The 13358-nt window shown below is 40.1% G+C and overlaps 1 protein-coding gene and 1 non-coding gene across 3 annotated transcripts in view; one reads left to right on the top strand and one right to left on the bottom strand.

The window, feature by feature from the left end:
• Positions 1–13358, top strand: part of PIK3R1 (phosphoinositide-3-kinase regulatory subunit 1) — a 59814-nt gene that overhangs the window by 30911 nt on the left and 15545 nt on the right. The window contains exons 1-6 of one of the 2 annotated variants that reach the window (XM_015409449.1): positions 1301–1498; positions 5031–5123; positions 6678–6752; positions 9020–9151; positions 10300–10501; positions 10589–10668. In XM_015409449.1, the coding sequence (XP_015264935.1) occupies positions 1354–1498; positions 5031–5123; positions 6678–6752; positions 9020–9151; positions 10300–10501; positions 10589–10668 (727 nt within the window). In that variant the 5' untranslated portion in view covers positions 1301–1353. Of the gene's footprint in view, positions 1–1300; positions 1499–5030; positions 5124–6677; positions 6753–9019; positions 9152–10299; positions 10502–10588; positions 10669–13358 lie in introns of those variants that run through there. The other variant, XM_015409448.1, reaches the window with a different exon arrangement.
• TRNAE-CUC lies at positions 317–388 on the bottom strand. Its single transcript has one exon. It is a non-coding gene; the product is annotated as a tRNA-Glu (tRNA).

Raw genomic sequence — 13358 nt, forward strand, 5'->3', positions numbered from 1 at the left:
GGAAGCAACTTACCCTCCCTCTTCTCCTGCCTCCTCCTGGCTGAATGAGGGCCGGAAGCGGGGCGGACGGAAGCAGGGGGCGGGGCTTCGTCATGTGCCCTGCCCCCCGTACCTCACCCGGGGGAACTGCGATCCCCCGCGATCCCCCCGAAATGACCTCTGCCCCGGAGCATCTCTGCTTCTAATTGTGGGGTTCTGTGCTGAACACCGTGTGCCTTATGGATCTGCCTTCTACTGAATCAGCCCATCAAGGTCAGTATTGTCTGACCTTGTCTACTCAGAATGGCAGTGGCTCTCCAAGATCTCAGCCTGGACTTAGAGATGCCAGGGATTGAACCTGGGACCTTCTGCTTGAGAAGCAGAGGCTTTTCCACTGAGCCACGTCCCCGGCTATTGTCTTTCCCAAAATTGTTTTCTCGTGTCTTTCTTTTGTCCCTTCTTCCCTTCCCCTACCAATGAGAAAACGATTTTGAAACTCTGTTGAGCTGAAAAAAGTAGCTTGAAATGAGGAGCATGGCTGATGGCAGGTGGGTGAATGAAAGCCCTGCTAGGCACAAAGAAACTACAACTAGTGGCGTATAATATATTATTATAGCTACACAGAGGGCATTTAATAACTTCATATCATGCTTGGTGTGCATGAGAGTCACTGACAGTCTAGGGGAAATGAAAAGATAGGATGATTTGGGTTTAGATTTGAACTGGAAACGTTAGCCCATAATCTCCTTTATACCTTCTAGTAAATGAGCCTTTTTTCCACAATATATCTTATTGCATTTCAAAGGGCAGGTTAGGTTATAATTTTTGTTCTATTCACTTTCATGCTTCCTCCAGCAGTAATGAAAGATTTGGCTCAGACACTTGCAGATTCAATCTTCCAGCTTTAACTTTCCATTGGTCTTTGCCAGGTAATAACTCTGAAATATCTCTTTTTACTGAGAACTCCTCCAAAAGGTGCAGCTGCGTGCCGGTTTCATCTTGCACTTTGTAGCTATGTTGGCAGAGCTTAGATGCAAGGTATGTTTGTCAGCTCCCACACGTTGCTGTTACTAAATGCTGTTCAGACCTGTCTTTGCTAGTGAGAGGGACGAGCGTGTGGATTGGAGGGAATTATAACTTACGTGCCATCTGATTGGTTATCACCGTGGCGAGGTAAAAATAGAACCTGTGGAAAATCCTGCATTTCTGACATGTCATCAGAAGCCTTCCTCAACCTGGGATAAATGCTTAATGACTAGTGAAGAAAGCATTACTAGCTTTCCAAGACACCTCTAGCACTGTGTACATTTTGGAGACAGTGGAATTTAAAAAGAAATAAAATAAAAGTAACCTTTGCTTTATGTGAAGTGTAATATGATTACTTTAAGTGAAAAACTGATACTGGATTGCAGCAAAGGGATCTGCAAAGTTGCCCAGATTCTGAAGAATGGACTTGGGTCTCCTAGCCTCTGTGCTGCATTACAGCACGCTTCAAAGCAGAAGATAATTTTAAAGTCAGGTATTGGTTGCAAACGGCTTGTCAATTTTTATTACATGCATGTGCTCCCTGAAAATGGCATGTTAAAAGTGGGGCTCAGTTCTCACTATATTTCTTTTGATGTGTGTGTAGTCCTCGGCTCTGTTACATCTAATCCCTATACAGAGCTTGTTTTGGCTTTGGAAGTCGGAATTCTTACTTCCCCCCCCCCCCCCCTTCTGTTGCTGTAGAATGTCAGCATTTTGAAAATTAAAAGTGCCAAGAACAAACCTGGCCTCCTTCTGCTTAAATGTTATCAAATGGCATTTAGTTCTGAGAATGCTGTAAACTGTTTAGTTTGGCAGGCTTAACACTTCTTGAGGTTCTTGGTTTTTGTTTTGCTTTGTTTTACTTTAAATGACTGTAATTTTCAGTTTTCTGTCAAAGGTGGAAAGTTACTGTTGAAAATACCAGATCAGTATAAGAGCATGGGATCATTATACATGAGACATGCAGAACAGTACAGCTAGCTGCTGCTTGGGAGCAGTCATTTTTTAAACATTCAAAAATATTGTAATATAACTTCCTGTACCATTAGTTCGATGATCATTTGCATTTCTCATTTATCACTTCATCATATTCCATTTTTATGTAGGTTATAAGAATTGCTCTTTGAAATGTTAACTTTTCATTAAAATAAAATTTACAGAATTAGTTTTATATAAGTGGGATGAGTGTTAGATTCAGAAAAATATGTATTAACATATATACTAACAACTGCGAGAATATTACTGGCTAAGTATTGGAAACAAGATAGAGTCCCAACAAGACAGGAGACATTAGAAAAATTGATGCAGATAGCGGAAATTGACAAGTTAACCCTAATTCTTCAAGGGAAAGATGAAAGTGTGTTTATGAAAAGATGGGAAAGATTTTACAAATGGATGCATAATAAGTAGGGAAGTTTTGACTCAAATGTATAAAATGTATAACGTATAAAAGACTGGAAATTAGTTATGTTAAAATAATTGAAATGTTGGAAGGAGAAAAGTATGTTATATGATGGAAATTTATAAATAAAAGTGTTAAAAAAAAGGAAGTTAGGTGGAGCGAAATAAACTATGCAACAGAAAGCAAACTGATTGTAAGAATATGTTCAACTCCATATTGTGCTATTTTGCTAATTACAATAGTTGTAACAAGGTAAGAAAATGTTTTAATACTTACTGATGCTATAAAATTACAGTGCATTTGTATATTTATGGAATTATACTCTGGTTTCATGAAAGCTCATATTAATCCAGTGCTAATGCCCCCCCCCCAGTGTTTCTGCCCACACATTAAATAGTTAAAACTGACCAATAATATCCAAGGCCGGTAGTCTCAGATACCCATGTCTGTTTTTAAGTATGTGGCAAGGTGATGTAGTTTGTACTAGGTGCTTTGAACATTCCATTTGCCTGTTTTGGTTTCTCAGCTGACATATAACTTGTTTTGCCTGGTTACAGTAACATGTATACATGGACGTTAAAACTGTGTTGGCTTTTGTTTGAAAGCAGACAGTAAAAGAGACATAGCATATATTGTGTACATTGCCTCCCTAGCCATGCTTTGGCAGTTCTGGATTACTTCTGGTAAAAGACTGTAGATCTGGGCTCAGAAGAATAAAAAAGTTTATGAGTTACTTTCCTTGCAGAAACCACTAGAGGGAGTAAAAGGCAGCATAATTCCCTTTCATCTTTGTCTTTATGAATGCGGCTTCATGCACAAGTATTTACTCTTCTTGTAGGAAAACCTTACATACATGGTCACGTGTGCATATATTGGAAAGATGAAACTGTCAGTACATTCATTGATTCACTACTAATTTACATACTTGGAATGCATTTACTTATATTTATAAAACAAGATGTTTCTGACTGGTTGGATGAGGCTGTGTTTTGTTCTCAAGGAGCAAACATAGCTTCTTTAAAATGTCGATACAATTATTTTGTCTTGACAGATAATATATTTAGAGTGATGACTGGCTGCACCATGTTGTAAATCCTTTCAAAGAGCTTTTTTCCCTGTCGGACAAACTTCAAATCAACGTTGAAAATTCCCTACTGTCTCCTTTTAGATTTAGGTTCTGTGACTTCATCACTGATTAGGGCAGGTTCAAGTAATTGCTTTTTTGCAATTCTGTACAAAGCAAAGAAAGTTTCAGTGGCTTTTTAATGTGCTGTTTAAGTGGTTTTGGTAAACATTGTAAACATTTTAAATCATTGTACAGCTGCTCCGCAAAAGAAGGTGTGTAGGTCCTTTAGATAGATAAAAGGTTTTCTGTTTGTTTGCTTGCTTTTTCTGTGTTTATATTGAGTCTGCACTTAAGGTGTGAACCCGCTCCTGGCAATGCAGACTCCTGTGAGCTTCAGAAACAGAGAGATATGTGAGCATGGGAAGCCAGGTGGGCGGGGGTGGGGGGGGATGGAAAAGGCTTTCACTAAGTGCCATTTTGTCCCAATGTTACCAGCAAAGGATGAAGAAACAAGAATCTTCCATACCACATCGAGAGAAAGGCCAATGTTCCAAATAAGTAAATAAAACTTGTGAGGTGTATAAGCAACCAACACCTTGTACAATAGCTGTGGCTCTCTGTGCCAGTCACCAGCCCAGTGCAGTCAGGTAGCCTTGGCAGAATGCACAGCATTGCACCTTTTGCCCACAGGAAGCTCTGCACATGTAATTTGAGGGAGTTCACTGTTAGTAAAGGTAGCAAGCTAGCCCAATAGAGACTTTGCAAGGACATCAAAAGGCAGAGAGGCAGGGAAGGTTGTTCAGCGATTACACTGTATGTTAGTGGGAAGTGAAAGATAACGGTAAGCATCTTATCGAGATAGGCATCAGGACCTAGAAGAAACAAAGGATGTGATTGGACACAGTAATGTGGATTTGTGCCGTATCTCTCTGGACTGCCCAGGGCCCATGGGTCCTACATGGAAAAATGATGCAGCACCCGACCTTCATAGGTGGTCAGCATTCTGTCAATGCCCTCTGATGCTGAGCTGTGTGCACCATGCCCAGGAGTCACCCTTATCAGTCACATTAAGTGAGGAGGTGGGGTCAGTGTTCAAAGGTTGATGGGAAAGGTGTGGCTGGATTACACAGTTAGGCAACCCCAGACGGTGCTCCATTTGCCTAGAAACATGCCCATGAGTGGGTTTAGATTAATGAAGCCAGATCATTTTGTTAACCCTTCAAGGCTATATTTCTGATGTTATATGGATTTAAAGAGTCTTATATAAAGGAAAGGTAACAATGCCAGAAGAATATCCAGGGCAGATTTTCTAATTTTAAAAACATTATTTAAACAAAAAAAATTTGAGATTTGGGAGTGAAATCCTGTTTCTTTTAAACAAAGATATTATGTAAGATTCTAATACGCAAGCAAGGACCAATATGCAAACTGTTTACATAGACTTTGACAGTGGATAAAGGGAATTTGTTCAGTGTTTAAAATTTAACCACCTACATTACATCTCATGACTTCATAGCCTAACTGTTTTATTTCATCTTTGTCTGTTCTTTTTTACAGCTTTTACACTTCCGGATCTTTCTGAACAGTTTTCACCTCCTGATAATGCCCCGCCATTCCTCGTCAAGTTAGTGGAAGCCATCGAAAGAAAAGGTATGCAGTGGATGAACAGGGCTAGCGTATTAATTTGCTGTGTGCCCAATGATTCAAAATAGCATCCATAGCAAGCTGCAGCTATAAATGTTAGGAACCACTTTCGGTACTGTTTAATCTTTTGCAGTTCTTACATGCTTGCATAGCAATGTCAGAACAGAATCCTGTTAAAGCTTTCTTTCTTCCATCATATTAAACTGTCTAAAAGTATTTGTTTTAGCATTTTCCCCATTGTACTAGTATTCCGCATTTGTCAGCCGAAGGCGAATATTCTGTATGCATTTCCATCTGACTGCTTTCCTGCATTACTCCAGTACCTTCCTTGTTTCATATTCATTACCTCTTCCGTAATAGAAAGGCTTGTGTTCTTGCAGTACCTTTGAAGTTCAAACAGAAGTGGGCATTACAGTTGCCAACAGCTTGAAGGGAAAAAATGACTTGTGCCTTTAATGTGTGGACATGGGTAGACAAAGCTTTTCATGCCATAGAGTTAAATAACATCGCCTAGTAAATAACAAGCCATTAAGCCTCTAATAAAGAGGCAAAACATTTTTTTTCTCTAGGTTGCTGGCAACCCTAGTGGGTATTGTTGGCAACTGGGAGGCAGGCTTCTGTTTTCTATAGGGGTTTTTCCTTTTTCCTTTTTTTTTTTTGCAGTCTCTTACTGTTATTCTGGCAGGCATGGCTGCCTAACCTTTGAGGATAGCAAATACACAGCATTTTAATGGGCCATTTGGACCTGCTGTTTCTCTTAAGTGGAGCCAGTGTTTAATGTCAGCAACATCAAACACATCCTTTGAACAGAAAGTGGTAGGTCAGGTAGTTCCTGCACCTAAAACTGCTGTTTCAAAATGTGCAGTTGCTGTATCAGAAGTTCTCTACCGATGCAACTGCTTTGTATTTCTGGCCAGTAAATTCAGGCCTTGCGCCTACTTCCTGCTTTCAAATGAGGGAGGTTTTAACCAACCTGTACTGTTTTCTCTGCCTCCGGGTACATTCAAAAGCAAGGGGCTACACAGAAATTGAGGGTTTGAATAACATGTCAGGCATAGTCTCCATTTGCCCTGGAAAGCTATTCCCACAGTGTATTTTGCTATGATGCATGTGAGTGACGAAGGACAGAATCGCCTAACACTTCTAATTCTGAACCTGACCTCCAGAGTGCAGATTTAAAAAACCCATACAGTGGGGGGGGGGGAGAGTGGGAAAACAATGGCAGCCAGGAGCTGGAAGATAGATAACAAAGGCAGCTGGTGCAGCCATTGGTACCCTCCTTCCCTCCCATGCCACATGTGGGAAAGGAAGATGGGCAGCAGCAGTGCCTGCATGGAAGTGCTGTTGCTTTCTCCTTTTTTCCTTCCATGTCTGCTGCCCCTGCATCCATCCAGGAGAGATTGCAGACAAGTGACAATGGCTGGGAGGTGGCCCCACACAGATTTATCACAACACGCCACTTACGAGTTCCTGTTATGGAAAGATATTTAAGTGAAGTTAAAATACAGAAAGAGCCGGAAGATGCTCTCATTCATAAGACCAATCTCTTCTGTTTTTAAGGACTGGAATGTTCAACGTTGTACAGAACACAAGGGTCAAGCAGCATTGCAGAATTAAGACAAATTACAGAGTGTGGTAAGTGTCTCCTGCTCAGCTAAAGTATGTTCATTAGAAAATAAGTAGTTGGATTTCACTATTATCTGTTTTCAGGTGCACTTGCTTAAGATCACAGTGTTAATATGTTTATTGTGCTCTTTAATCCAACAAGCTCTTTTACATGTGAACCATAAACATTTAGATAAAATACTTTTAAAAGTATACAGTTACAGTATTGGCTCTAATTAAATGTGTAGTCCAGTAAATTAACTATAAATTTGCAGTAGTGTTCATAAGAGAAGTGTAGGCTTTCCCAGAAATACCTTGTACAAAGTTAGCTATGAAGAAACTTGGTTGACTGATTAATCTTAAGAACTCCATGGTATAATTCATGGTAGCATCCTGCCCAAAGTTTTGAGAGTATTCAAAGAGCAAGCCGTTGTTCATCTGGTATGTTCTGTTTATAATAGCTGAGATCTAAAGAGCTCCTTTAGTGAGCAGTGTAGAGTTTAATTGTAGTTTATCATAATTTCTGAATTCAGCCGTTGGCTACAATGCCTTTTATTAGAACAAGAACTTATAGCCAGAAGGATGCCAAAACCAGTGTAGTGAATTTTGGTTTAAACACAATCTTTGTGACTGCATGACATGTTTTTTATTTCATGCGCCACAGCATTTTGCAGTATTTATGGTCTGAGATATCTCCATGCCTTAGGAAAATGAAAAACAGACTCCACAACCCAGTGTTCCATTTATAACCCAGTTTAATTAATGGGACAAGAGTAGTTTAAATCTTAATAGTCCTGTTGAATAAATTTGCTGACTGAGCTGAAAGCTTTCCTTCAGTTGTTTTTCTTCGGTAAACAAACATCTAAAATATGGGGCAGGGGGGTTCCTAGTCTTCCAGATGTAACTTGGTTAATAATAATGCAGAGTGAGAGCCCATAACTCTAGTGAACATATATTATAGTAATTGTACTTATATACTGCTAGGAATTATGTAACTGTTTGAAATTTAAAATTACATGTTTTAAGAGTTTTATTCCATATGCTCAGGTGTGTGAATGCGTGCATGTATACAGTTGGGTACAATGCTAGAATTCTAAAAGAAACATTGATTTCAGTGCCACTACTTCATTTTTTTCACCCTGGCCTTAGCATTAGTTGTTCTACTGCACTAGTGTTTACACAAAATACTAGTATGTAAAATGCAGCCCTGTTAAAAATACCTTGAACTTTCAAGGGCCATAGCGATCTACTAATATTGCCAAATGAAAGAGTCCAAGGTGTGTCAAAGAACACTTAAAAAGGTGGTGAGATCTGGTCAGAAACATAATGGCCTATATAATATACTCACTGTGCTGGACTATCTGCATGTTCTGCAGTCCATCGTCAGTATGCAGCCTTGTCATGTTCTACCTGAACTATCAACTGGTATCATCACTAGAAAGCATTTATCTAGTTTAAGGAGCCTTCCTCTGATGGAAGTGTATATAAGGTCCCTTAGGCTGAAGAAAGGCTTTGCTGAGCAAAGTGGTAGGACACAAGCCTGTGAGGAATTTCAGATAGACAATATAATCTGGAAGAGGAACGGTTCTGGTCTGTCATTTCAGACAGAACCGTTTTAGAACCGGTTCCCTACCGGAATATATTTGTAATTTCAGACACAAACGCTTCTGTCCCGTTTAGTTTCCTCTCCCGGTTCTGATGCTCTTTTTCCTGCCGTTTTTCGCCCACGCGGGCGATCTCCGGCTTTTTTTTAACGGTCGCTTTATAGCGCTATAATGCTATAACACAACAGCATTATATCAACCCCATTGGAATGCCTGGAGTGTTTTGTTATAGTGCTATAGCGCTATAGTGCTCTAAAGCGAATGTTAAAAAAAAAAAGCTGGAGATTGCCCGCACGGGCGAAAAACAGCGGGGGGAAAGCAGGGAAATGCGGTCCAGTCTGAAATGGCAAACCGCTTCAGAGCCAGCTCTTTACCGGAAGGGGAAAACCATGTGTGAAATGGCAGCCCTCTACCGGTTTACTCCATGACGGATCAAAAACGGCTTCAAAACGGGTTAAAAAGGGTAATGTGAAATTCCTCAGTGTTTTTAGACTGATTGCTACATAAAGCCGAAGCCCATTTGATGTCTTTTATGGCAATCTTCTAAACATCCACAAAAGTACACATTTGAGTCCCTTGCTGCAAAAATCACATTGAAATATCACATCGAAGTATAAGCATGTTAATAAAAAAATACAGAACAAAAATTTTAAAGGTCTGGAAAGCAAAGCGTGGTGTCTTTTCTCTCTCCAGATCTTTCAACAGTGGATTTTGATGCCATTGATCTGCAGATTTTATCAGATGCTTTGAAGAGGTACTTTCTGGACCTGCCAAATCCTGTCATTCCAGCATCTGTTTACAATGAAATGATTCCCACAGCACAAGGTATGAATAAGAAAGTTTTGCTCAGCACAGAATTGTCTTAGGGTAGAATTCTCAGAATCAATAGTGCAGGGATTAAGTGTATTTAAAGTATGGCTACAATGTTTATTTTTTTAAATTTTGATTTACTTTATAGACCACCTTTCTGAGATTCAAAGTGTAAGAGACTTGCACAGTGTAAATCAATACAGATAACGCATGGTCAAAATCTGCATGCATGTGTTATGTTCCCTCTAAGCTGCGGAGTCTTGTGAGCAAAAATTCTACTTTGTGAGCGACTGGCACTAAAGTTGTGAGTGACTGATTTGGCTACTGCATAAATTAGTTTGCTCTGGAGCCCTCCTTCCTGAGCTAAGACAAAAATGTGTGAGCCAGAGGCTAAAAAACTGTGAGCTAGGTCACACTTAACTCAGCTTAGAGGGAACACTGGTTATGAGTACACCGTAATATTTTTTTAGCTGTACACCTTAGAAGCATAATGTGCAAATGGTCATCAAAGTTAAGAACTTGGTGTACTTTACTAAGTACAGTATCTGTACAAACCGTGTTTTAACTATCAAGGATATGTCTGTATGCAGAAAGAGCTAATTGTTAACCTTTTATCAGCAATTGCAAAGTAAATGTATTAGGCACAAGAATCTGAAGTCCATTGGCAATTATCAAATACAATGCAATAAATACATACAGATAAAGCCCATCGCTTGTAATAATTATTTCAGGCAGTGAGACTGAAAACCTTTTCAGTGACCAGTTTCATATGTAGTTGAAAGTTCTAGGGAGAGGATACTATTGCTGGTATAACCTTCAAGCTAGAACAGCACCTCTGAAGCTTATCTGCTGCATCTCAGAATTACCCAATCATGTGTGATACAAAACAAAAGACAGACGTCTGCCAGCACAAGTTGAACATTTTGTGGTTTTTACCAAGTGATTCTTCTCTTTCAATTTGACTTTTGTAGAGTTGATTTATTTTTTTGCTCGCTGAAGCTTTTGCTCTTTAAAAGAAGAAGCTTGTGCCGTTCTTGAAGGGGTGAATTTTTTCCAAAAAAACTGATGTTTGGTGAATTTTTTCCTAAAAAACTGATGTTTGAAGTTTTAAAGCAATTATTGGATGATTGCAAGCTCACCAAGATGCATGTCTCTTTTTGCAGAAGGGCAGAACTCAGAGGAATCTGCTCAGGTGCTGAAGAAGCTCATCAGATCGCCTAATATACCTCAACAGTATTGGCTTACCCTCCAATATCTGCTCAAACATTTCTCCAGACTTTGTCAGACTTCTACCAAAAATCTTTTGAATGCAAGATCATTGGCTGAAATTTTTAGCACTCTGCTATTCAGGTCCCAGGTAGCAAGGTGAGATATGTCCATTGGTATCTAGAATATTTAATTCAAATTCAGCATACTTTTTATTATGGTAATGTATGGCAATTGTTTTTCTAGCTCTGACAGTTTTGAACACCACATTAAGATCTTGGAACTGTTAATTACAAGTGAATGGAATGAAAGACAACCTGCACCAGGTAAGAAAATCATTTTGGAAAGTCCATTAATCTATAGCAAATTTATTTCTTTTCAGAATGAATTTTTTTTCTAAAAATGAGCTTTTGTTAGGGCATTTTTTCTTGTCATTTCAGTTTTCACTCTTTTGAAATGAGGTTTTGCCTTTTGCATTCACTTTTTCTTTCACTAATCTATGCCTCTCAAATCAAGTAGCCTGTTGAAACGTGTAAGAATAAGTACATTCCAATGCAAGTTTTTAAAGGGATATCTAGCATAAATCCACTAAGGTGGTGTAGCTAGAACAGTGAGTTGGCTTCAAGACTAACCTCAGCCTTCATCTTCCTTGGTAGTAAACTAGTTACTGTTTGCACCCCACATCCATCATTATCCAGAAATAATCATAGGCCAACGCAGTATATAAGGAAAAGCAAAAATGTTACATGTGAAAAAAATATTGGTTTAATGTGACGCTTTGGTGGAAACACAGTTTTAAAAATATGTTAAATAAATAGATATTCTCAAATAAACTATGTATAGAGGTGGATGACATTCACAAGGAGATGGTCAAGGGGGATTGTGACCCTGTTAATTCTCCTGGACGTCTCGGCAGTTTTCAGTACCATCACGGGATCCTTCTGGATCACCTTTCAAGACTGGGAGGCACTGTTTTGCAGTGGTTCCAGACTTACATTGAGGGTAGATATCAGCGTGTGGTGCTGGGGGACGGCTGCTGTGTCTCTTGGCCTTTGGCCTACAGGGTTCTGCAAGGTTCCATTTTGCCCCCCGTGCTTTTCAGCTTCTATGCAAAGCCGCTGGGAGGGGTCATCCAGAGATTTGGGCTAAGCTGCCACCAATATACAGCTGATGCTCAGCTCTGTCTCACATGACCAGCAGATCCCAGGGAGGCTGGAAACCGTGAACAGGTACCTGAAGCCAGTTTTGGAATGGATGAGGGCTAACAATCTGAAACTTACTGTGAAGAAAACAGAGGTGCTAGTTGTGGGAGGAACGTCTGATCCAGGAAATGGGTTATTCCCTGTTCTGTATGGGGTTGCATTCTCCCTAAAGGAGCAGGTTTGTAGCTTGGGCATGCTCCTGAGTATGGCCTGCAGTTGGATAAACAGGGGGCAGCAGAGACCAGGAGTGTCTTTCAGCAGCTTTGGCTGGTGAGCCAGCTGTGGCCCTTCCTGGATAGAAAATATCTTGTCATTGTAGTGCATGCCCTGGTAACATCTAGATTGGACTACTGCAGAGTGCTATATTTGGGGCTGCCCTTGAATACTGTCTGGAAGGTACAGTTGGTACAGAATGCTGCAGCCAGAGTGTTGGCTGGAGTAGGTCAATAGGGGCCATATCACTCCAGTCTTGGTCCAGCTGCACTGGCTCCCAGTTTGTTTCTGGGTTCAATTCAAGGTGCTGGTATTTAAAGCCCTGTGTGGCCTGGGACCAACATACCTTAAGGACCACCTTGTACTATATGAACCTACCCACTCACTCCGTTCATCCTTGGAAGGTCCTGTTTTGGTTGCCCCTGCCATCACCCGACTAAGGGCTTTCTCCATTGTGGCACCAAAATTTTGAACTCCCTCCCCAGGGACATTCATCTGTGTGCCCTCTATCAGTGTCTCTTACCAGCAAGTGAAGACTTTTGTTTTGTCTGGCATACCCCCAGTAATGGTTATTGGCCCTCTTTCTAGTATTGCTTATGTGTTCTTAATTAATATTGCTTGCTTGGCTTTTGTATGGCTTGTGGGCCATAGTAAAGGTTGACTGACTGACTGACTGACTGCACTGTTTATGTAAATGTAATAAGTTGATTCACTGATTACAAAAATAATCTTAGTTGATTCGTCAAGTGACAGCTGTCATGTGGAGATTTTGAATGGTTGAGACGCTTTATGAATGATAAGTGTTCTACATTACAAACATGGTGAACCAAAATAAAGAAAATGAACACCGTTCAGCACCTCTGGTTTTGTTGTTCAGTCGCACAGTCGAGTCCGACCTCTGGTACATAATTAGAACTCCATGTATTTATTGGCTTCATTGTATTTATTGGCTTTACCATTACCTTCTGTTAGCAGCAGAATGTTTCAGAGCTTGCAGCTCTGTTGTGGATGAAGGCCATGCTTAACCTTTTATAATATATGTTACAGATCTTTCTTGTGGACTTTCTGTTCTACAAAATGAGCTACATGTCTGCAGTCTATAACAATTATATATGGTTGAGTCCACAGTTGCCCAAGAATAGCAAGCAGGCAACAGGACTCTTTTTAAGGATGCTTGAACACTCATTGGTCGAGCTGATGTCCTGTTCACCAATTGTGAACAGGGAGCTAAATTTTTCAATGATCAGTTTAAGTATTTGTCAACCTGTTCTTGACTGTTGAACTGTTCTTCACTATTCAGCAGGTTGCTTCACTGGATTTTTTCCTGACCATGCAGTACATCACAATTGGGGGGGGGGGGTTTTGCACATGCATGTTCTCACACAGTTGAGTGGAGTTCCACTCCGTGCCCTGCCCTTTCTCCATGCCTGCTGCACTCCAGGCAATTCTTTGAATTTACAGTTAAATTAGTCACATCTTCTTAGTCAGGGATAAATGCTGTGTTTTAATAAAATCTTACTCTTTGCTGTTTGTGTAAGTAATCCCTATCAATGGTAATGGCTGCCTAGTAGGTTGAATCAGTAGCATCGTTGTGCATATGT

Source organism: Gekko japonicus, unplaced genomic scaffold (assembly GCF_001447785.1).
Source record: "Gekko japonicus isolate JY-2015 unplaced genomic scaffold, Gekko_japonicus_V1.1 scaffold836, whole genome shotgun sequence".
Taxonomy (NCBI): Eukaryota; Metazoa; Chordata; class Lepidosauria; order Squamata; family Gekkonidae; genus Gekko; species Gekko japonicus.